General features: G+C 40.0%; 1 protein-coding gene across 4 annotated transcripts in view; it reads right to left on the bottom strand.

Annotated features, from left to right (window-relative positions):
* Positions 1-1,352: 1,352 nt before the first annotated feature.
* The window catches only part of A1CF (APOBEC1 complementation factor), a 76,607-nt gene continuing 53,731 nt past the window's right edge, over positions 1,353-24,228 (bottom strand). For 2 of the 4 annotated variants that reach the window (XM_048219010.2, XM_057308556.1), the window contains exons 6-11: positions 18,112-18,209; positions 13,635-13,908; positions 11,572-11,753; positions 8,769-8,905; positions 7,649-7,791; positions 1,353-4,493 (exon numbers count right to left, since the gene is read on the bottom strand). In XM_048219010.2, the coding sequence (XP_048074967.1) occupies positions 4,342-4,493; positions 7,649-7,791; positions 8,769-8,905; positions 11,572-11,753; positions 13,635-13,908; positions 18,112-18,209 (986 nt within the window). In that variant the 3' untranslated portion in view covers positions 1,353-4,341. Of the gene's footprint in view, positions 4,494-5,729; positions 7,792-8,768; positions 8,906-11,571; positions 11,778-13,634; positions 13,909-18,111; positions 18,210-24,228 lie in introns of those variants that run through there. The other 2 variants (XM_026504115.4, XM_044386020.3) reach the window with 2 other exon arrangements.

Here is a 24,228-nt window from a genome sequence, read left to right as displayed (position 1 = left end):
AATGGTTTTACTCATTATAGCAGGACTTGCTTTGCTGTATTCTAATGTTGGCAAATATAAACATATATCCTAGTGGACATATTACATTTTTTATGGCTATATTCTTGTAAAGCTTGAAGCATTCTCAAGACGTCACTAGAATGAAGTAAAATCTCAACATTAAATTTGGTGATCAGGTCAATGAAACACGTAACTATTACACATCAGCTGGGAATGTTGGTTGCCTAGTTCCTCTGTCTTCCAGTAAGTACATTAAAATGCCTAAATCATGCTCTTAGTATTTTCTTTTAAAAGTATTTATCACAAAATTCACTTAAGGTGTCACATTTGAAACTTAGTTTTGTCTTGGACAGATGTATCTACAATAGGTAAAAATGTATCCACAAGATAGAAAAAGTACCAAGTCTCCAGGTTAAGTTGTAGGTACATCTCATCTCCTGGGAATTTTTGTAGGAATACAAGGAGGGGATGAGTGATCATAGCCTCATGTGAATCCTGGGACACACTGTCCACTTTTAGTTGTGAGTTACTTTTGGGAAATCTTGGATAAGCCTGGAGTTGCACGGCAATAATGCATTTTATCAAACTTTGTAGCTTTGGATACAAAGACAATTTACTCAAAATACTAACTTTCTTTACTAACCCTCATTCTTGAAAAGGCACCCTGGAGAATCCCCCTGCCCCCACGGATTCAAATTGTGACCCAGTTTTCAAGGCGAAACTATAAAACCGTCACTGAAAAACAGAGTGAAAATGAACATGAATTGAAAATTATATTGAAGCAATATTTATGAAAAGCTCATCTATGTGATTGGAAGAATGTGTGTGTGTTTTTTTAAACTTTTAAGTAAAACTAAAACTAGTTTCCTGAGTAACTATTACTAATACATAGCTATAATGTGATCTCCATTCACCATTAAAAAGTTAAGGAACTATGGTTTGTTAGATACGTTTTTAAGTCAGTATTTTCTTAACACGAGGTAGCTTTCTAGCAGCATATTGGGTGCTTTTATCCAAACACAGTGTGGTTTGGCATGATACCACGATTGGGCAGGGGTGGGAGAAGAAAACTGGCGATGTGAAAGAATGGGTATCTTGTTGCAGTTAAAGATGGTCTTCTAGCTACAGCAATGGGGTGAGAGAGAAGTATAACAATTTCAGAATAGGCAGCATTTTTACAGGTGAGAAAACAGATGTCCAATCTGACTGCTGCTCCACTTCCTTCTAAGTAACATTGGTTGATTTTAATTTTCACTAAGCTATTAATTACCAAAATTTGGAAACTCTTTTCTTACTAGATGCTTCTAAATTATTGGTTTGGGTATTCTGTTATCACTTGGTTGGTTGTCTCATTTTATTTTTATTTTTGGTTGGTTGACTCATTTTAATTTCCTCTTTATGTAAAGAGGTTTTTTTTCGAGGAAGCAAGGAAGAAATAACCAAAAAAATAGATATTGATGCACAAGATAAAATAGGTATTAGATAGGGGCTAATTTCTGAAGTCTAAAAATATAAACATCATGCCAAATAAACCTTTGGTTCCACACATGATTTTTAACGATCGCGTTTTTTAAAGTTTCAAACTCATTATAGCTGCATTGTGAGTTTATAGGGCTGGATAGTTGTCCTACGGCACTTAATTTGGGCAAAGTAGATACAGATGGCACAGTGGACACATTGATACTTTCTATGAATATGTTCTAATGGAATTCAAAGTATTCTCTAGATTTTACTAGAGGGAAGTAAAACTTCAGTAAAAAGCAAAACCACATCTACTCACTTGAATAAAATCAGTCCTTAGGAAGCAAGTGTACAAATACTTGTGTTTCCTTAAGCAAGTAATGAGACGGTGTTCCAGAAGCAATTTTCTTGATACTTTGCTGTTTTTGTATATTTAGGTTTCTGTTCTTAGCCTTTTAAAAAAAATCGTGTTGATTTGATCTGGAATAAAGAATTTTCTCATAAGAGATTCCTGTATTAACTAACTGTTCATTCTGATTACATTTAAAACTCCTCTGGATCAGACCTTCTATTTGGCATTGGCTAGACATCCAGGGCACTGTTTCTATTTTCAAAGATTTTAAAGAACATGAAAACTTTTGCTCTTGGAATTTGGAATCTTTTTTTTGGACTAAACAGGAACTTGCCTGCCCCAATGTCATTACTCTTTTTGAGTATAAAAGCAGGTCTATAGGGGAATGTTGATTTGGACCTAAGAATTGCTGATGGAGGAATTTTTCTCTCTCATTTTTAAAATTAGTTTTGTCCAAGAGTTAGTTTGAAGCCAATATGAATTATATTCAAATTTGTACCTTTTATGAGATAAATATTTATAAAAATATGATTTGGCTATCTGTTTGAACTTAGGCAAATTTTTCTTGCATTTTTCTATTTAATGAAGGTGAAATAAATAAGGAAAACATTAGGGGAGAGGGTTGAAATAGAAAGACTATAGTCATTCCCAAAGTTAGTTGCACATCGAAATCACTTAAGATCTTTAAATACTGACGCCAGGCTCCTGCCCCATGATAGTCTACTGTAATGGGTATTGGGCGCCATGTTGGCATTGGCGGTCTGCAAGGCACTCTGGGTGTTCCTGAAGTGCAGCCAGGTTTGGGAACCACTGGCCTAGGGAAAAACACGTAAATGCCAAAAGCACTGAGCCTTTCAGAGTGTGAGCTGTAGCCTTGAGGCCTTTGATGTCTGATTGGAGTTAACAGAACTGAAAGGTTATAGGGAATTTTAATTGTTACTGGAATTTAGCTGATTTTGACTGGAATCTGGGCTGATGTTGGATCACAGGACTCCATTCGAGAGTTGACAAATTTGTCTGTCTTTGCGTTTCTGTTTTCTGTTGAGTCCTATAGGATTGTACCAGGGCCCAGGGATTTTTTTAACTGGAAATTCTGGTGCTGTATATCTTAAACCACTAATGAGACAGAAGCCGTGGTGATAAGTATTTGGAGTTCAGACCTCGATTACTTCTGTTTTGAACAAAAAGCAGTCATTTATAAGTATGGCAAGAAAGCAGTGCCTTCTGTTCCCTCCATCCCAGTTTTTATCGCTCCTGCATCCCCATGAGATGTTCCTGGAGAGAGGCCTAAAGCTCTAGGGAACTTTGGTCACTAACACGCTTGCTGGTGTCTAAAAATCTGCTTCTAATCAGCAGTGGGGGGTGTAAGGTTTTCTGCGGCCGCTTCAAGACCAAAGGGCTCAGATACAGTAAAGCTGTCTGATACTTGTGGAAAGTAGAAGGAAGGAAAGGGAGAAGATTTCTTGGCAGATTTACTGTAAGTGGGTTAGACAGTCCAAGGCTGACCCCACATTAATATAACTGTCTCTGAACGCTGGATGGTGGTCTGGCTGCTGCAAAAAGATCAAAGGAATGAGAGGACCTTCACTTCTCTGTTCAAAATGACTTTTCAGCCCATTTGCTGGATGGGAAAAAGCATCCTCAGTGATATTCTGTAGACTGGATGTACTTTTTTATGGTGTTAGACGTGAGCAAAATGAGACTGATACGAAAATAAATCCACATGGACAAGTCAATGTTTAAGATGAGAAGAAGCCATTTTAAGTTGGGGTGATTATTATGTTGGGGGACCCTTGGGAAGGATGGGGGGGTCCAGGGAAGAAGAGGGGCAGGCTGATGAGTTTAATAAACAGTGGGCCTGGATTCATTTTATCCTTATCCACAACACATCCCATTGATTTCCAGGTGGTCCCCAGGGGCTACAGGGGTCAGGGAGATGGTGACCTGGGACAGATTGATGCAGCAGAATTTTCAGATGGAAGCGATGCTGGCCCCATCAAACCTTGGGCCGTCCTTCACAGGCTCTGCCCTGAGAACATATCCCATGCAGTGGGCAACAACAAGGAAAGCATTTTTATAAAAGCATCCTCCCACCTTCCCCGCTGCCTGTCCATGACTTTGTGTATCACAAAAGCAGCTGTGAGCTGGGCTTGAGACTCTGGAGTTTACTTGGCTCCCTTTGTTGCTCCTAACTGATCAGGTCTGCTCAGCCCCTGAACACTTGCTGGTTAAAAGCTCTCTCTCCACGTTGTCAGGGTGCGTAAACAGACACCCAAGGGACTCAGGAACCTGGGAGAACCAACTTCTCGGACAATGGCTCTTAAGCTTTCTGTCACATAAAAGGCTTCTTGACATTTGATTTCAGAGGGAATATATCCTCGTATCCTGATTCTACCATTAGTATAAGCTGTACAGTCTTGGGAAAGGCATCTCTTGAGAAAAAGTAGGACTTGTGATCATAAGGAAACTGAGAGGCTTATTTCTTCTAGATAGAGTTTTGTGTGTCTTAACTTAAAAGAAAGAGATCTTCAGAAGGCTCCATATCCATCCCCTCGGGCAGTCACTGCAAAAGTGGGATAAACCTCATACGTTGTATATGCTGCTAAATCCTGTCCAAGGGTCACCGCTTGCTTGAGCTGGGCTGTGGACACGGGCGCCGTTGCACTGGGGACAGCATATCCTGGAGGAGGAGAAGGCAGAGAAAACTTCATCAGAAGCCATTTATATTCGCTCCCTCTTGCTCTATTGTCTTCTCCTTGGAAGATGAAAAGTTAACATTGCTCAAAGCCAAAAGTTAATACGTACATTTAAAAAAGTGAACTCAGGGGACCTAATATCTAGACTCATTGATTAGGGGACAGCATGCCTCAAAGTGAGGTCAGCCTCATGTGCCAGAACCACTTCGTGCTTAGAAGATTGGAAACACTGGGGAGAGAGTTCAAGAAACGGAAACTTAACAGGATGCCGAGTTGATTAAAGCTTGAAATTTAGAACTTTTTCAGAGGCTGTCGGAGTTTATAAAGGAGGGGATGTGATTGATGGGTTGGCAGGGCTGAGGGGTGGGGCTCTGTGGGTCTGCTTCTGTACCCATGACCCCTACCGAAACGAAATGTTAAAAATCATTGCTTTTACCCAAGACGTATAGGGAGTGGGTAGACCGGTAGGAAAAATATGCAAACTTTTAGCGTGTTTCTACATAGCTCCATAAAAGCAAATACCTGGCCTGTTTACATTTAGACCCAACCGTGAAGGGCAAAGACCATCTTGCTTCACCACCAAGCTGTCCGGTGTATTCAGATGATGCTCGTCCTCACCATCAAACAGCCCAGGGCTTTGAGTGGTACGGAGGGCATCATGTGTGGTCACATTAGTATCATGTCTGGCTGATTGACGTTCACTTTTAGAGAAGACGGCATAACCGCTATTATACAAAAGCAATGTTTCCCTGTTGATGTTTTAGATAAAAAATAAGCTATTTCTGAGATGATCCAAAAAGTGCGAAGATGACGAGAAAAAGGGGAAAAATGTACTTAAGCAACAAACGGGGACCTGATTTAAAACAAACAAACAACCCAAAAAACCCCAGTCCATTTGGTTTATGTGCTGTGGCAGTCATCCCAACCCCAGACACATTGATTTCTTTCTGGTGGCTTATCAGGAAGTGGTGGCAGGAAGCTGGCTGGACTATTTTTTAAAAAATTAAATCCACTCCTCGGCTTGGGCACTTTGGCCAGTAATGCTGACTAATGCACTACTGAAGTTTGGTATGTTTTCCCAGGATGTGAGAACTGTGTTACCAGTTACTTTCATAATTTTGGAAATAGTATTTCTAGATAAGTGAGTAAGAGATACACATGTGTGAGAGTGTGTGCATATGTGTGTGTGTCATGCAGATTTTATCTTTGGGGATTTTGAATTTTCTTTTTCAATTTGGCTACTTTCTTAAGCGCAAGAGTGTTTGGATTTTAAACAGATTTCTCTCCTCTGGAGCCTATTATTCTTTGCTTGACTCCACAGCAAAGTTATAAGAGAGGCTCTCAAATTCTTAGGCATTCCCAAGACAACTTTCATGCCCTAAATACTTTTTTACTTCTTGCAGGAGCAAACAGAAGGGAGGACAAGATCACACATTCTTAGGTGAAAGTGAGTCCTTTCTAATGTGCAAGCAAACTGTAACATTCTGACAGGGGCTCATTCATTTTTACAGCACATTAGTTAGCTGTCTTTGGGGTGCAGCTTTCCATGAGACGGGCTCAACCTTCTCCAAGAACCCAGAAACCCTGGCACAGGTCCCCAGTAGACGGACATGTCAACACCCCATTCTGTGGAAAGCAAGCATGGGACTGATAGCCCCAGAGCAGCCCAGGGGACCTGCCCTCTGTAGTGCCAGCTGTTGCCGTGGTAACCTCGCAGGGGCGCAGGGCCCATCTTCCCATGTTCTACAGAACAAAGCTGGAATTGAGGTCGTGTTTGTGTGTGAAGCGTGGTTAATTGCCAGGATGGAAAACATATTTGCAGTTTTTGAGAAACAAAAGAAAATGAGAGTGAGCCCAGGTGTTACGGATGAGAGGAATATAGCAGTTCTCTCACCCGAACGTGACCAACACATGACTGAATGGATTGATAGAAACACCCTGTGTCTGGGTCTAGTCAGATCTCAAATTGGTCTTCAGGGAGGTACGCTGACACAATGACACGTCAGAGTGACCAATTTCTTCAAAAGAAATGAACTTTGATTGCTAAAAAAGAACGGGGTTATTCAAACTAACTGGTAAGGGAAGATTTCCGAAACAAATTTCTTGTCTGGTCACTTTTAATCTCTAGAGGGTTCATTTAAAAAAATTATTAGTGTTTGTTGTAGGTACATAACACACGGGGGAGAGCCTTTTAAATGTGACCCTGAAGTCAGGTCAACCTACAGAGAGGCTTTACTCTGAGCAAACAGCATATGCTCCCGTCCAAAATTACAGAACAGATAAATGAGAGCTGATTATCTACATATTGAAAGGTTCTCTCTCTCTCTCTCTCTCTCACAGAGATTTTGACTTAAAACAATTTAAGAAAAATGTGATCTACACATTTCTTCCAGAAAGCAAAGCAATAAAAGTCAAGTTGAGGGGCGCCTGGGTGGCGCAGTCGTTAAGCGTCTGCCTTCGGCTCAGGGTGTGATCCCGGCATTATGGGATCGAGCCCCACATCAGGCTCCTCTGCTAGGAGCCTGCTTCTTCCTCTCCCACTCCCCCTGCTTGTGTTCCCTCTCTCGCTGGCTGTCTCTATCTCTGTTGAATAAATAAATAAAATCTTTAAAAAAAAAAGTCAAGTTGAGTTGAAGATTAGGGTTGTGCAGGGAGTCCAAGGACTCCTTAAAAGACAGTTGACCTTGGCTAAATTCCTCCATCGCTCCTGTCCTGGGTTCCTCCGGCTGTACATGGGCATCATGCTACAACCGACGTCTTGTGGAGCCATGAGCATTACTGGCCATAATATAAAGCACGCTGAGCATTTAGGTGAGCGCCTGGCACGCAGATGAACAACTATTAATAGGTGGTTCCGAACTCTCTTACTTAGAAAGTAAAAACCCTACCCAACCAGACGTGGAGACTGGTCTTTCAAGGTCACAAAGCTGCTGAAGCTGAGCTGAGACTAGACCCCACTTCCACTCCCCTCTCCCTCCTCTTATCTTGTACTTTGATGGTTCACGCATCTGCCCAGTGTTTTTGGTCACAGATGGTGTAAATCAGATTTATTGTGGGTAGAGTTCAAAAACAACTCTCAGAGTTCCTGGTACTGAGGGGGGTTTCTCAAACACCCGGGGCCGGGTGCCGTCTTCCCTACCTGGGAAGGCAGTGGCGGCAGCCGCTGCGCTGGGGGCATCGGCCCCGTCGGTGGGAATGCCCAGCGTCTGCAGGGTGTACTCAGCCGCGTAGGTCTTTGCTTCATCCACATAGGCACTTAGCTTCGGAGGTGTGAAGGGGTGGCTGCAATGTATATTCCAATAGTCATTACGTTAGAAGTGCAGAGATGGGAGAAAACCCAAGCCACTGTTCGTATGCTGTGATGAGCAGATGATGGAATTTTATGTGTGTGGTTTCCATTCTCTTTGCATTGAAGACTCCTACAGGTATATGCATGTAGGGATATTTGTGACCTGACCCAGGACAGCAGTGGTTGATAGGACATTCCTGGAGCACACCTGTAACTCAACACATGGCTCTTCTTTTCTTCTTTTTTTTTTTTCCTAAGTATGCATGGTGATGGATATCAACCAAATTTATTGTGGTGACCATTTTGTAAAATATTCAAGTGTCAAATCATTCTATTGTATACCTGAATTTAATATAATGTTGCAGGTCGATTATACCTAAATTTCTTAAAAAAGGTATGAATAAATAGATAAAAAATAGATACATAGATAAGCAAGGTATGTGAAAGGATTGGCACATATTTTTAGGTGCACAATTCAATGATTTTTAGTAACATATGGCTTTTCTAAGGTACATGTGAAACAGGATGGTTCCTAAAATATGTAGAAACGCAGGCTTGTGGTGGTGATACTCTCCAACGGAGAGGATCTTTGCTCCAAAATGTAAGTGACCAGGCATGGTGCTGTCATGTACAGAATGGCAATTTCATATGGTTCAACCTAAATACTACACAGATAAAAGAATGGGCTTTGTTCTGAGTCCTGTTCCATTTTATGTCTGCAGTTTTTTATTGGTTGATTATACTACATGGTCTTCATTGTCTGTGTGAAATTCTCAACCTTTGAGATGCCAGTCTCCCACTTTGCACGTACATCCCAACTATACCTCTGAAACTTTGCGTTTAATGAAAAATGAGTAAGTAGTAGACGTAAATATTTCTCTTATTTGGATAGTGATAAAATACACTTGATTTACAAGAGACTCTTATTCTAGAAAGCTTAAAAGATTAGGAATTTGGAGATGTTACCCACATTGCGGGATTCTGGCTGGCCAGGGCAGGAATGGTTATTTTGTATAAGAATAGTTGTCTTTGATCTTGTCCAATAGCCGAGTGCAGCTGATACACTGGTTGTCCCCAGCTGTTTTTCTGACATATTTCTTCTAATATCTACAAGAACAAAAAAAAAGTGATTTCCCTTTCAAATGTCACATTTGCATTATTTCTCCAGCTTTCAGGGTTTTAAACTCTAATCTTCAGCATTTAAGCTAATACAAGAAAATATAAAATGCCACATGGTTTAATGACTCATAAAATTTAAGATGAACTCAACTTGAACTCCATTTAAAATGTTATGTCGATTAATTCATAAAAATCATTTTCACACCATTTATTCTAATATGTTTTTCGTTTAGTCCATTAGCTGTAACTCTTTTACCAATAGTTTAATTTTATGATTTGTTTGATATATTTATTCCTTTAAAAAAATGGACATTTCAGCACTAGTGTGGCTGGATTTCCTTGTGACTACCGTCAATCCTACTGTTTATATTGGTTTAGAGAAAATAACCTAAGAATAACCTTACTTCACATCATTTGTCATAGGGTTTTAACTTCACATTTTCATAAAAACTCGAGTTAAAAAGTTTAATGGTTACTAGTTACTGATGAGCATTAATAGATGGATGTTGACAGCTGCAATGTCTTTGTTGGGCAAAATACCACTTCTGGCTGTTTTTACAAAGATCTGAGTTTTAGAATCTTTCTGCATGCTTTTTTTCTGCCTTTATCACTACTCCAAACTGTATCTTGTCTAAAGGCACCCATTTTTTTTTCATCCTGAAGCCATTTTCAGTGGCCCACCAGCCCCGATGCTCCCATGAGTCAGCAGACTCAGGAAACTGTGCCAAACAGGGCCTAAGTCTGAAAAGAATAAGACTTGGGGACAGAACAGTGCCCCTGGCTGACTCCATGGAGTATCTTATCTCATTGGTTCTGGCACGAATCCAGCTGCAATAACAGGGCATTTTCCAGTTTATTAAATTTGTAGATTGCTCCTATGTCCTCTACTGACTTTTGCTTGTTACCACTCTTGGCTTTGGAACATCTCTTGTCGTCTACAAAGCATTCCTGAAGGTTCCTGGGCACCAGTAGACTGCGTTAGCTGGCAGACATTCTGCCTGCCTGTTTGAGCCTGTTATGCAAACATGTGCTCAAAGAGTATGGACTGTAACTCCTGACTCTGCTGGGCACACTTTGTCTCCTGGCTCTTGTCAGATGCCCATGACCCCACCGTGGGGTTGCTAAGGCTCCATTTATGTTGGTTTGGGTTGGCATAGCCCTCAATTTCTAAGCCGTACTTGTAGAGATTCAGAGGCTAAATAAAGAACTTTCAGTAGTTAGTTGGGAAAGGTGGTTCTTTACATATCCCTATAAACCATGACCAATTTCTAACCTGGGTTTAATGTAAGAAGCAGAGACTCTTTCTCACCCTATGGCGGCTTTTAGAACTATTATGTGGAATTTATAATGATTATTTTTTATTTTCTTAAAACATTTCTAATATTCCTTATTTTGGATTTTAACTCAAGATAGACTGGATGACAAGCTTTTGCGTTTTCTCCGCCATGACACTTAGTGGAGTTTACAATAATGATCTGTTGATGTGTCTGGATCCTCTCATTGGATTACCTTATGATTTTTGATGGCAAAGACTGTATTATATTCCCTTTTCCATGCCCAGCACCTAACACAATACTTGGTGCATGATGGATACCCAATAAATGGTTTTTGAACAAACAAACGATTGCTGTGTACCATTCTTCTAGACATCCTTATTTTTAATTGCCTGGGTAGGGTTAGCAGAAACCTTAGATGAACTAATTTGTATGTATAAGACAGCCATTGATCCTACAAAAATAATACTCATGATGAGCTTTTAGAAAGCCATGCTTTCTACTTGATTGCAATCATAAGGCTACTTCTGTACATTTGGGGCTTATACTTTTGGGCCTGGAGTAGGGACGTTTCCTTTAGGGTCCACAAACAGTATCTCTGAACACCTGAGTATGGGTTCTTCAGCCAGTGTCTCTACAGAGAGTCCGGCATATACTGCACACCCACAGGGAACAGGTTCAGGGTTCACAGAGATCCTGTTTAGTTTTATTTTTAACCCTGTTATTCACTTTCCACCCTGGAACAGCTTTTATAACTTCTAATTTTCCAATAATAAAAATCACAGCCTCATGCAGAAACATGGAAACTTGGAGCTGTGGAAATAAAGCATTAAAAATTCACCATCATGCCCCTCCCCAAACATCGTGGGAGACCTAATTGGATATGACTAATTGGATATGACGGATGGCATCTCATTGTTAACACAAGTCCATGGATGGCATGGTGTTTTCTCTCACACACAATGTTTCCAGTAAAAGATGTCAAGATGAATAGACCAAAAGTGGTCTATTCATTCCTTGTCATGGAGACTCTCCAGTAGCCAGCTTGTACATTGTAAGCATTTATTTTGAGTTAGGGTCTTTGCTTCATTTTATTTTCATGGAAGGTATCTGTTGATAATTCTTAATGCTCTCAGGAGCTTCGCATTCCAGTTGTTCAGATTATTTAGGAAATATAGGAAAGCCTATGATGGAACAGTGGCACTCAACATTCAGCATTCTCTCACACTACGTTATGTTGATTGACCACGTTACCTATTTAACAAAACAAAACATAACAATAGCCCAAGAAGGGATCAAGTCAAATCGTTTGATGAACGGCAAATGTGGATGGTCTTTGGCCTGACTTAAGGAAAGTATCTCTGGAATAACTTTACCTACCTGAGGAGCAAGTTTAATTCCTTGGGGTTTTAAAGTGACAGGATTCATTGGGGTGAGCTCCATCCCAGGTAAAAGGTCATAGAGTTTGTCATCTCTCTTGTCTCCCTTGACCTGGTATCCACGACCCAGGCCTGTATAGGCCAAGTAGCCACGGCCAGCCAGTCCTCTCACTCCCGCGGCCCCTACAGGTACATTCATGTAAATTTCTAGGAATGTAAGAAGGCATTAAACTGAATCAAACCACCAGAAGATCACCCTGAATCTTACTGTAATGGAAAAGTTAGCCCAAGTCACATTGATCATTGCCCTCAAGGTGCATAGAAAACTCTAGGATTCTAATGTAATGAAACTCAACATAACAGGGTTCACCATAGGTGTCTTGTTTTTTATGTTTTTTGTCTTTTTTTTTTTCTATCTGTGGAAGAAAGCCATACTCTCAAAGCTATTGATAAGTGCATGAGCAACTTTAAAACTGGCACAGAGGAAAAAATTGCAATTTCTATCTTCAGTTGACCTTTTGTTGACATTTCTCTATACACTAATAAAGGTTGGGAAGGTATTTAAATATCCCAGCATGATATGACCACATGTATTAAAAAAGCCTTACATTTTTATCATTGATCAGTAAATCAGAAATGAATTCTAGCTTCCCCAATAATCTCATCCCCAATGATCAGTTGGGAAATATTGAACATTTAGAAACCATGTTTATAGGTTCACTATTTTCTGTTTTCTGTTCAATTCGAGGCTTAAATTTCCATTGAGTTTCATTAATAGATTCCTTTTCATTTTTTTGTTTTGTCATTTTGCTACTTGGATTTCTCATTGGTGGCGTAAAGTGATAAAAAATTAAATTGATTACCCTTCATCCTTGAATATCATTCATTGATTCCTTTCTTGTTATAAGGTATTTTTTCCCTTGGAGTGGAGTTTTTTTTTTCCTACATTACAACTGGTTGACAATTTATATTTAATGTATGGATTATTTAATAATATGATTTCAGATTATAAATGCACAATACTTTAACGACGTAATTTGTCATCACATAGATAAATTATCCTGGAGGAAAACCTGATGATTTCTTTTGCATAATAATTTTGCATGGAGTGATTTTATTATGATTATGGAACTTTCAAGACTGTTGACCACTAGAGCTCCTAGGATGGTCAATTCAGTTTTCCTGAAAAATAGTAAAAAATTATTTTCACAGTAATCTGGATATGCCCCTTTGCTTCTAAGCAAAACCCAAGGATAGAGTTAAATATAGTTTATTGTCAAATTGCCCAGAGTGCTGTCATATTTGGAAGATAGAACTGGGATTCTTTTGGCATTAACTCTATCCTTACAGAACCATTCTGAAGGATCCCATTAGGCAGAGAAAAAGTAGTTTATTGGGAATAAGAAATGCTTGCCTTATCGTCGATATTGCTTGAACTGAGCCCAGAGAGCTGCGTGAACATTTGGAATTTTTGTAGGATTATATTACTATTTAGTGCCCCATATCCTGGAGAAATAGGTTGATTTCCTCTAGTGTGGCTTTTTGGAAGGCACAGCACATATTCCTGGCAGGAGGTCAGATGAAAATATCTCATATATCTGTTAGAATACGTATGATAATTTGTGATTATGTATGAATATGATGTCACTGAGTTACCATCAAATACACTGTTTTTGTCATTTGAGATACTTGGTTTCCTTTAGACCATCCTGCTTTCCTTTGGGTTTTCTAATGAGTCACATATGACTGCAATATGGTGGTCCAATGATTAAGGGAGAAGCTAACTACTTAGTCTGCACAAATTTTATGGGCCCAGGCAAAGATCAAATGTATGCATTAGACTCATTTGTGCTATGTTCTGACCAAAGTTTTTCAATAACCAGTTGTAATGTAGAAAAAGATTTTTATGGAAGGACAACTATTGATATAATAATACTTGATTTTTCATAAACGATTTTCCAGTCCTTTTCTCCCAGTGGGTCCATCCTATGTGTTTAAGGCTATTGCAGTATAAATCATTAGAAATTGTAGAGTTATACTAGAGAAAGAGCTGATGAGCGTTACCTCTAACAGAAGGGGCTCGAATAATGGCCCTGTTGCCAAGATGTCCTTTGGTGGCTGGGAAATGAAGGCTGGGGATTGCTGTATAGGCCTGAGGAGCATAGAAGACAGGAGCTCCAAGGTAGGTTGTGGTGGGATCATAAACATGGCCCAAAGAGTAGGTGTACTCTCCTTGCAGCATGGTGCCCCTTCCACCTGTGCCTCGAGTGTACCTAACGTAACTGTCCTTGTCCACCGGTTTGGCTAGGGTCACTTCAATGGGGGAACCATCCAGCACCTGTCGTAGAGAGCAAAGAAGCAACATGAGAAGATATGAAGACAACCAAGGGTGGCTGAGCCCTTCACCTATATGCATCCTGTCTCTTCATGGGTTCATGTTTGTGTGCTGGTTGAGTCTTCCTGAGGGTTTTGTTGGAAAATTGCATATAATATGCAACAGGTTTGATGGGAAAAAACTGGCTATTGGCCACTGACGTACAGGTTATAAATTATGTGATGAAATCACTGTGACAGAGAATTATGTGATACTTTTACGTGATACATGTTTTAAATTACATATTATATAATTCTAAGAAATTTTAGGTTAATAATGGGTGGGATATAATGTCTACTACTTAGCACAGCACAATGATGGTGGAAGGAAACCAATAAGGAAATCTTATCAATTGCTAACACTGTGGCACGGGCATCCTAGCCAGCTAAAGGGTTTACTCCTTAGAGCAGCCACACGATAGGGAAGTTTTTACTGGAAGAGAAGAGAGGCTTAAAAGTGGGGCCCTATTTGAGGACGAGGAATTGAGGAGGCTACTGTGTTGTTCCCCATAGTTGTAGGTACCTTTGGATCTGGTGAAGAGCTGGGAACTGGCAGGGATGGCAGGGGCAGTACTGAGATTTCTCAAGTCACACGCTTCTTAAAACTTGTCCTCGGGGCTTCAGAGGGGCAGGGGGTGGGGGATTGGGATAGGCCGGTGATGGGTATTAAGGAGGGCACATACTGAATGGTGCGCAGGGTGTTATATGCAAATAATGAATCATGGAACATTGCATCAAAAACTGGGGATGTACTGTATGGTGACTAATGTAACAAAATAAAAATTAAAAAAAAATCCTAAAAAAAAAAAAGAATGATTAGAGAAGTTTTTTTCTGATGCAAGCTTTTGACAGTTTGCAAACAGATCCAGATGTTGAAGAAAAGGGCTGTGTGTAGAGCTACAAGCATGACTCACTTTTCTGTATTGCTTGACTACACAAGAGACAAAGATGGCTCTCAACAAATGCTTGAAGGATTGAGGTGTTTCTCATTGATGGGACAAGGTGTTGTGAGGAAGCCTTTGTAGCTTCTTCTGCATAAGACTATTATAAGCCTCTATTTTTATAAAGAAAAGAAGTAATATGAAACGTTCCCTCAAGAATTCCGTTTCGTGGCAGCTCGCCATTTTGTGAGCGCTTCAATGGTTCTGAGATCACTGAAGTCTGCTGGACAGAGTTGAGCTTCCTGGTTGTCGCTTGTTCCTAGTTTCTTATATCTGCCCTACTTTTTGGGATCAAGAGCCAGTATCAGGCATGTTAGCTGTAATACACCGAGAGAGAGAATCCTGATGATATTCAAGTATCTCACACTGGTGTTGATGTAATTAGAAGAAACAGACCTGAGTATCCAAAGGAATGGGGTGGTCTTAGATATAAAATTATTTATCTTCAGTCCTGTCTTGAGGAAGGTGAGAGACCCAAATAGGTCTCTACTTCTAGGCACTTCCATAGCAAGAGACATTTTTAATGGAATGATTCTTCACTGCAAAGTCAGATTTCATTTTATAATAGTTTTTGTGCTGCATTCATCTAACCCTGTAGTAGAGGTTTAAACTCAGTATTGTATTTTAGTTATTTGGTCTAGATGTTTCAAGAGCTAGGGTGATATCTTATTAATCTGTATATTCCCAAGCCCAGCAAAATTCCTTGCACATCACAGACATCCACAAGTATTTCTAGAATAGATGAATAATCGAATGCAAAGCTAAGTTCATCACCTTTCTCTCCAAATAGGTTTCCTTTCCTGGCTTCCCTGACTGTATCATCTTGGTCTCCCACATTGAAAACCAAAGACTCTTGCTCACTCCAACATCCAATCATTTTGGGTGTTTTGAATTCATCTCCCATCGCCCTGTGTAGAGCTTTCTCCTACTTTCTATTCCTGCCCTTACTTATGCCCTATTTCTTCCTGTTTGGGTGACTGTAATAGCTTTTCAAGTAGTTCCAGTGACATCTCTCTTCCTACTCCATAAAATTGCAACTGTTAGTACATTCATTTCCCTAATTATATATGATCATTACTCCATTACACAAAAAGCTTCGGAGTCTCACCTTGTTTAATAAGTTAACTATTAATATGCCTATCTATACTCAAAGCTTGCACAGTTCCTAGGCAAACTTACTTTTGATTTTCCCATACCACATTTAGTTAAATATAATTATAATATTTGGTATATATTTTAACATATTGAATATATATTTAAACTCATCATATATCACATTGTTATAAAACGTCCAGCTCTTAAAATTGGGAAAAATTTGAGTATTTTTCCATCGTGATTATTTCAATGTAATTATTTAGCACTTAATTTATGACTGACTGCCCCTTCTCAGCAGTCAGCTTGTATCCTCAGGAATATTTTCAACCTACAAATTGTTTTCAAGGTAATAACAGTTTTATGATACTAAATGTAATCACTGACGGAGATGAAATGATGTTTTGCTTCACGGACGTGTATTTAAATTCGCATTCGCTTTCACTTTACAGTTTTCTTTTTGTGTTTTGGAGTCAGTACATTTTTTTCCTCCAGGGCTCAAACATGTGTGTGTGGCCCCTAAGCCCACCTGCCTGTGACTGAACGACCTGCTCGGGGAGGTGCTCCTTTAGCCCCTGGCTGTGTCCTTCGGCCAAAGATCTCTGCTTCTCCCAAAGAGACCTGCTCCACACAGTCCTCTCTCCTTTAGGTTTCCTGTTACTTCTCCTGCCCCTTGTCACCTTGACTCTGGTAGTGCTGTGAGCCTTGGTTCCTCCACTCGTTTCCCCTCCCCCACATTCACCCTTCTGTACTTAGTCCCTTCGCCATCTGTCTGCTGTTAGGACTAACTGTGCAAAGCCAGACAGGTGACGCAGCCCTACGTGTGTGACGTTCTAACCGAATCGGTCTACATTCATGGTTCCTCAGTCACTTCCTGCTCTTGCCAAATTCCGTGCCTCTGAGACTGCATCTGTTTCCGTGTGTTTTTTTTTAATAATAATATTTTTTTATTATATTATGTTAGTCACCATACAGTACATCCCTAGTTTTTGATGTAAAGTTCCATGATTCATTACTTGCATGTAACACCCAGTGCACCATGCAATACGTGCCCTCCTTAATACCCATCACCGGCCCGTGTTTTTTTCCTTTGGGAATTCTGCCCAGTTTTTATGGCTTCTCAAAGATACTATCTCTTATCTCCATGAAGATTTTCTGATTTTTTATGGCCCACTCCTCCTTCCTTTGGACTTTTACCGCATATATATTTATTAATATAATAATTAGTATATTAATATACATTAATTAATATTAACCATAATAATATTACTATAATTATAATATATATTAATTATAGATGATATATAAATATATATTAGTTTTTATTTTATATATTATATATAAATATACAATATTTTATATTGTATATAAATATTATACCTTTTATATATAATCTATATTATATAAGTTTTTATATATATAAATTTTTTTAATGAAACTTACTTGGCTGAACTATGAAAGATATTTGTGCACTCGTCTTATTCCACCATAGACTTCTAGCTTATTGACAAGTATCTTTGCTTATTTGTGTCCCAGACATTGTTTAGTAAGATAAGTGGTCTATAGTAGGGTTTAAATGTTTATTGCTTTGATAAGTAAATATGATATTGGTCTCTATGTACAAGTCAGGCGAAAGGATTTTAGAAGCTAATTTTTGCCCAGACCCCACTCTTGGCAAGGGCAAGAGATCCAGAGCCTTCCAGAGTAGGGACAGCAAACTCAGAGGGCAGAAGGACAACAGAATTGACCTGAGTTTCTGGTCCTCAGCCTCCATAGCACTGCACTAGCGAGGTGATGATCTCTTGAAGTAACTAGAGACAACGGGGCCTGAGAAACACACCTTGAAATAATGTACTCCAATCTCCCAATTTGTAAGGAAATTGAGGGTCAGTGACTTGTTCGAATCACCCTAAACTAGAGATGGAGCCGGACACATGAGCTGCATCTCCACCGTGTTTCTATCACTTCTCTTCTGTTCATCTTCATGGACCCAGGCAGTCTTGTCAGAGGTGGGGAAAGCCCGAGTGACACAGACTCGCGGGATCCTTCTTCTGAATAAAATTTGCGCACCACACTTGGGTGAAACCTCTGTGTGTGTGTGTGTGTGTGTGTGTGTGTGTTTTGTCCTACCTTACCTTCCCATTTAAAGCTTTCATAGCCTCCATTGCATCTTCTCGATTACTGAAGTGCACAAAAGCATAGTCTCGAATCTTCTTTACCCTCTCCACAGCACCTGGAAACAGGAAGCAGTCCCATTAGCAAACCCTAATTCTCAGAGCCCTGAGAATGATTTGATTTTTTTTTTTTTGAGACTCAGTAGTTAGGTAAAGATGTCATCAAGAATATTTGCTATGTCCAGGTTTACAATTCTACACATTCAACAGAGGATTTGTTTGTAAATTTTTAAATATCCCCTATATTCTGCCTTAAAGTTGGTTATGGATTTGTGTTTTCCACTTCCTAGATTCTAAGATCTTTAAGGAGAGAAGCGGTATCTTATCTTGTCTGCAATAAAATATAAAAGATAGTACCTTACATTCAGTGAAATACTTGTTGAATTGATTGGAACTTAACTATTGGTCATCCTATAAATGTATACTTAGGTGATTACCTTTTAAAATTTTATGGCTTTTTCCCCAGAAAAATGTTGTCTCTCTTGATTTATGGAATAAAACTTCAGAGTTAGGAGAGACTTTAGCAATGATTTACTTTAAGTTTTTAAAAAATTCGTTTGACCTTCATGATTTATTTTTAACTTAAAGATTAGGAATCTAAAGTTCTGACAACGAAGTGAGATCATAAGAGTTGACACAGCTAGGAACTAGAACACAGATCTCTTAACTGCTTACCTGATATTCTTTTTTTTTTAAAAGATTTTATTTATTTATTTGACAGAGAGAGACAGCCAGAGAGAGAGGGAACACAAGCAGGGGGAGTGGGAGAGGAAGCAGCAGGCTTCCAGTTGAGGAGCCTGATGTGGGGCTCGATCCCGGAACACCGGGATCATGCCCTGAGCCGAAGGCAGACGCTTAATGACTGCGCCACCCAGGCACCCCCTGATATTCTTTTGATTAAAAAAAAAAGTTTCTGAAAGAACATGAAAAACCAAGATAGTTCCTTACATGCTGTTCATAAAATCTAAATGTTGGAAACAATGTAGATATCCACTAATTCTACCTTGAGGAATGTCTTTTACAGAAGCGTTTCTATATGCAAAAGGATCATGCAGAAGGATATTAACTCTATCACTGTTGAAATAGCAAAAATAAAACCATCTAAAGTCCATTCTTATGAGATTGATTAGACCTAGTACATTCTTATCAAATAAAATGAGTCTTTAAAGAGAACAAATAGACCTATGTATACTACGTGGAAAGATTTAAGACCTATTGTTAAATTTAAAAATTGTAAAATAATAAGTACAATACTATAACATTTATGTTTTTAAAATCCCAACCCATATATATGCACACATAAATAGGAATGCACACACAGAAAGAGAACTGGAAAGATGGAGACCAAACTGTTAAAATAGAGGTTACTTTAGGAATGGGGAGAAAATTTGGAGAGAATAATGGGAAATTTCATATTTTAATTTATATGCTTTGGTGTTTTGCAAACATTTATAATGTTTATTGATATTATTTGTGTAATAAAAAATAACAAATCAACCTAACCTATTTTTATATTGAGGAGCTTCTGCATATGTTGATGGTAACATATATAAAAAAAAGTTTTACCAAAATGGTTGAACCTTACATTTTATTATTAAAATGTTGCTAGAGAATATTGTTGATTCCTCAACCTTAAAAAGAAGCTTTCCTGGAGTGAAGGTGAAATGGACACTTGTGTAACTTGTTAGCAGGTAACAGTTTAGCTTGCCAATCGTCCCCGTTCAGTGATGCTGACTTGGGTGTATCTCGAGAGAAGACTGGGTTTCTCCTCTTATCCTAATCACTGGACATAACCTACGATGGGACGCTTCCCCAGGGAGGACCAGAAGAGCAGATAAGGGTTCTCCTTTGTCCTCTCCATATCCAGGTTCAGTTACCTATCCTCTTCGATTCAAGATCACAAAGGCAATTAGACTTTTTCCTCTACCACAGTTTTCAATGGCTCTAAGTTGTCTTCTTTTGGAATAATGGTAGGGCTGTAATGTAGGGATCATTTAAAAACATTGTGGTACTTCTCTCATTCCTCAGCGTTCAACCCTTGACTTCTGATGGCAGTGGTTGTCCAGAGCACAATTGTCTGGCGAGGCTGAGAAAATACATAAAGTATTTGAGACCATAAAGCATGGTACATGGAATGAGCTGACCTTCCAGCACGGTCTCTTTCGTCCTTCAGTGTCAGGTGGGGTAACTATCATGACACAAACCCATGGCTTGTCCTGGTCATTGAGAAGTGAAAGGGGGGCCAATGAGGGTCTCTATCTTTCCAGTCTTGGCTCCATCTGTTCTTCAATGTTGCCCTTCATCGAGGCTCCTCTTGACTGTTAGCTCCCTGAGAACAGGACCTGTTTCAGGGGTGTCATGGTATTATCCTACCCAGGTCCTACCCAGGACCATGTGCACAGAGGCTGCTCTATAAATATACATGGAATGAGCGAATATTACCGGTCAATTCACACTCCAGCTTCTAGCATTCACATTCGTTAGGCAGCGTTTTGGATGGTAATGGATCTAAATGTCTCCAAATTCTGCTCATGGATGATGGAACCGGCTTGCACTGTTAAGCCACACTGTTCAGCTGCACTTGACTTTGGAAACATTAATGTATGAAGATTTAGCCTCATGAAACAAGTTAGTGAGAGTTTGGTTTTCTCAACAGTATTCACCACATGGCTTATTATAGTATGTCCCTTCTTTAGTCTACAGGAGTTTGTTTACTGATGGCTCATCGTGTGGCAGAGGGTAGAAGCAATAAAATATCAGGTGTCATCATCAGCAATGATGTAAAAGACTCTGAAGTCATAATACAGGGACCTGGACAAATATTACTCTATTCATGAGCAACTTGTCAGCAGCGCATCGATTACCTGAAGAGAAACACACCTGCTATCCGAAGGGAAGATGATCAGAGGGCCATGCTTCTCCAAGTGCGGTCCTCAGACCAGCAGCATCAGCTTTCCCCCGGAACTTAGGAGAAATGCCCACGCCTGGGCCCACCCCAGACCCCCTGAATCAGAAACTCCAGGGGTGGGGCCCGCAGGCTGCTTTAAGCCCTCTTGGTGAATCAGACATGAAACTGTTTTAGGGAAATCAGATTTTGTAGAATAACTATAATTGGAATTTTAGCAGATAGCCTTAGGCTACACTGGGGAAGGACCTACATTTTCAGACCCAATTTCTGTTCCGATTGTTACTTATTTCTCTGAATGGCAGTATTTTCAGGTTAATCAGGGTTAAAATAATAGGGTCAAATATTTGCCGGGAATATTCGGGCTCCTCTGAGGGATCCACACTTTCAGTAGGACTTGTAAAAGGTTATTTTCCTGTTTCTCTCCGAAAATTTTCCTAGATAAGCATAAACACACCCTTTCACTGGAAAATAAACTGGTTAGCACTGACTTTTTCTTCCTAATACAGCAGGAAGAATACAGCTAGTCCTTCACCCGCTATATGGTTCATATTCTTCTGAGGAGTGCTGACAAGCAGCCACAAGTCACTATAGAGCCCTGAGTTGTGCCACCAGAGGGAGAGAGAAGGAGAGAGGGGGAGAGAGCCAGCATTTATTATTTTCATTATAACTAGGAGGACGGGAGCCCATGTCTCCCATTAACATGATAAGCTGATGGCCAGTGATCAGGAAAGGAAGCAGTCTTTGAGTTGTTTCTCATTCCAGCTTTTCCAAAAAGCAAAAACAAAACGGTAATGTTTTCATTAGATAAAAGGAAGAAATACATTGTGCACTGTCATCACCGTGCATTTCTAGAACCTCATTGTAAACCCAAACCGAAACCCTGTATCTATTAAATAATCATTTCTGAGTCCGTTCTCCCCTGTCCCTGGGCAGTCACCATGCTGCCGTCTGTCTCTAGCACTGTGCCTACTTTAGGAAATTTCCATAATTGGCGTGTGTCCTTTTGACTGTCTTGGGTCATTGCACTCATGCCTTAACAGGCATCCATATCGTATGTCCCAAAATTCCCATGCAGTCTAGGTGTGAGTGCTGGTCCACTGCACGCATACGCCACGTTTTGTTGCTCCAGCCCCTGCTGGGTGGTTTCCACATCGGGGGTGAGAAGGCTAAGGCTGCTGTGAGCATGCTATGCAAGGAGCAGGTCCCTGCTTGTGTTTATTACGTGTGTGCCCTGAAGTGGAGCTGTTGGATGATATGGTGATTATCTGTTCTTTAGGACCCAGTGTGTAGTTTCCTCCATGACGGTGTTATTCTGTGTTTCCATCTACCGGGCACGTGGTTCTCACTGCTCCAGCTTCCTCCAACATCTGTGTCCTTGTCGTCGTCTTCTTCAATGATCACTACCACTACTGCTATTGCTATCTTGACAGGTGGAAAATGGCTTTTGGGGGTTGCATTTCCAGGGTGAATAGCGAGTGACGGTGAGCATCTTTTAATGTGCATATTGGCCATGTGTCTGTGGCAATTGGACAATATTGTTCATTGGACAAATATAGATTTGAATTTGACTTAATTTTTGGTTGATGTATTATTTCCAGATGTTTTCTCTCATTCTGTGGGTTGCTTCTTCGGTGTTGAAAGTGTCCTCTGAGGCAGTTTTTAATTTGGATGTAGTTCAATTAATCTGTTTTTTCTTTGTTGCCTGTACTTTTATCACCATCAGATAATTTATTACCAAATCTAATGTCACAAAGCTTTACCCTATATATTCCTCTGGCGTTTTTTATAAATTAGCTTTTTTTTTGTTAGTCTTTCATCCATTTTGAGTTAACTTTACATATTATATAAATTCAGTCCAACTTTATTATTTGCATGTGGACCCACCATTCTCTCAATATAGTTTGTTGAAAAGATTGAAAAAAAAGGAAGTATCAAATAAAAATAAGGGAATAAGTCAACACAAAGTGGGAGGTGGTAACATCTACACATGCACATATCATTCCTCTGCCCACAAATGCATCAACTTTCAGATCTCAGCTCACACATCACTTCTCCTAAGCACGAGTCTTGTCTGTGCCCCTAGGGTAGGCTGTCATGGCTGTTAATCTTCTGAAGAATCTTTTTTTTTGGGGGGAGAAGGGGCAGAGGGAGAGGGTGAGAGAGAATCTCAAGCAGGCTCCCTGCTAAGCATGGAGCCTGACACAGGGCTTGATCTCAGGACCCTGAGATCACGACCTGAGCCAACATCAAGAGTTGGATGCTTAACAGGCTGAGCCACCCAGGTGTCCCTCTTCTGGAACATCTTAAACTCCTTCCACACACACATCACACCTGTTCACTCCTCCCACAGTTCCTGGCACATAGGACCTACTAAAGTAGTGATAGTTGAATGAATGAGGGAGTGAGTGGAAGGAGGATGGGGCATGGAGGTCACAGAGTGGCTAAGAACATGGTCTTAGCCAGACCTGGATTCAGATATGGGATTTGCCACTTGCTAGTTGTATGACCCTGAGCTAGCAACCATAACTGCTCTGCGTTCTGGTGTTCTCACCTTTACAATAATGGAAGTGACACAGTATCTTACATCCTAGGGTCATGGCGCTGAGTAGGTGACTCGTGCCATGAAAGTGGGAAGATGTTACCACAGTGATAAACTCAGACCAGAGTGTGTTCCCAAACATGATAATTCTGCAAGATGGCTGCCAAAAAATGAGATCCATGGTCTAAAAATTTGTGAAATGAGCCATCCTACATCTCCTTTTGGAGACTTTCAAAGCATATTAGAAGGTTAAGGACTCTGATAAGTCCTGCAATAAAAAAGAACCTGTTTGATTTTCCTGAATCTGGTGTTTACGGATTTATTTGACCATAGACCCCTTTTATCAGTAGCATCTACTGACAGCCCACAGAATTACTGTTCTCCAGAATTGGCTTTGGGAAATGCTTGCTTGGACATTGCTTCCTGAAATGCTTTCCCTGTATCACTATTGTAGTTCCTATAGGAGAAAAAAGCGACAAGGGCTGAGTCTCGTGGGATAAAACTGATGCTGCAAAGTACTGACAAGATGAGCAGCAATAATTATCCCCCTCCACCTCCCGCTGTTCTTTCCCTTCCTCTTCACCCAAATGAGTTTCCTAGAATTAATCCTCACCTCCCTACTGATGTACCT

Source organism: Ursus arctos, unplaced genomic scaffold (assembly GCF_023065955.2).
Source record: "Ursus arctos isolate Adak ecotype North America unplaced genomic scaffold, UrsArc2.0 scaffold_7, whole genome shotgun sequence".
Classification (NCBI taxonomy): domain Eukaryota; kingdom Metazoa; phylum Chordata; class Mammalia; order Carnivora; family Ursidae; genus Ursus; species Ursus arctos.
The sequence above is the reverse complement of the archived record's forward strand: the minus strand, read 5'-3'. Positions and strand labels throughout refer to the sequence as shown.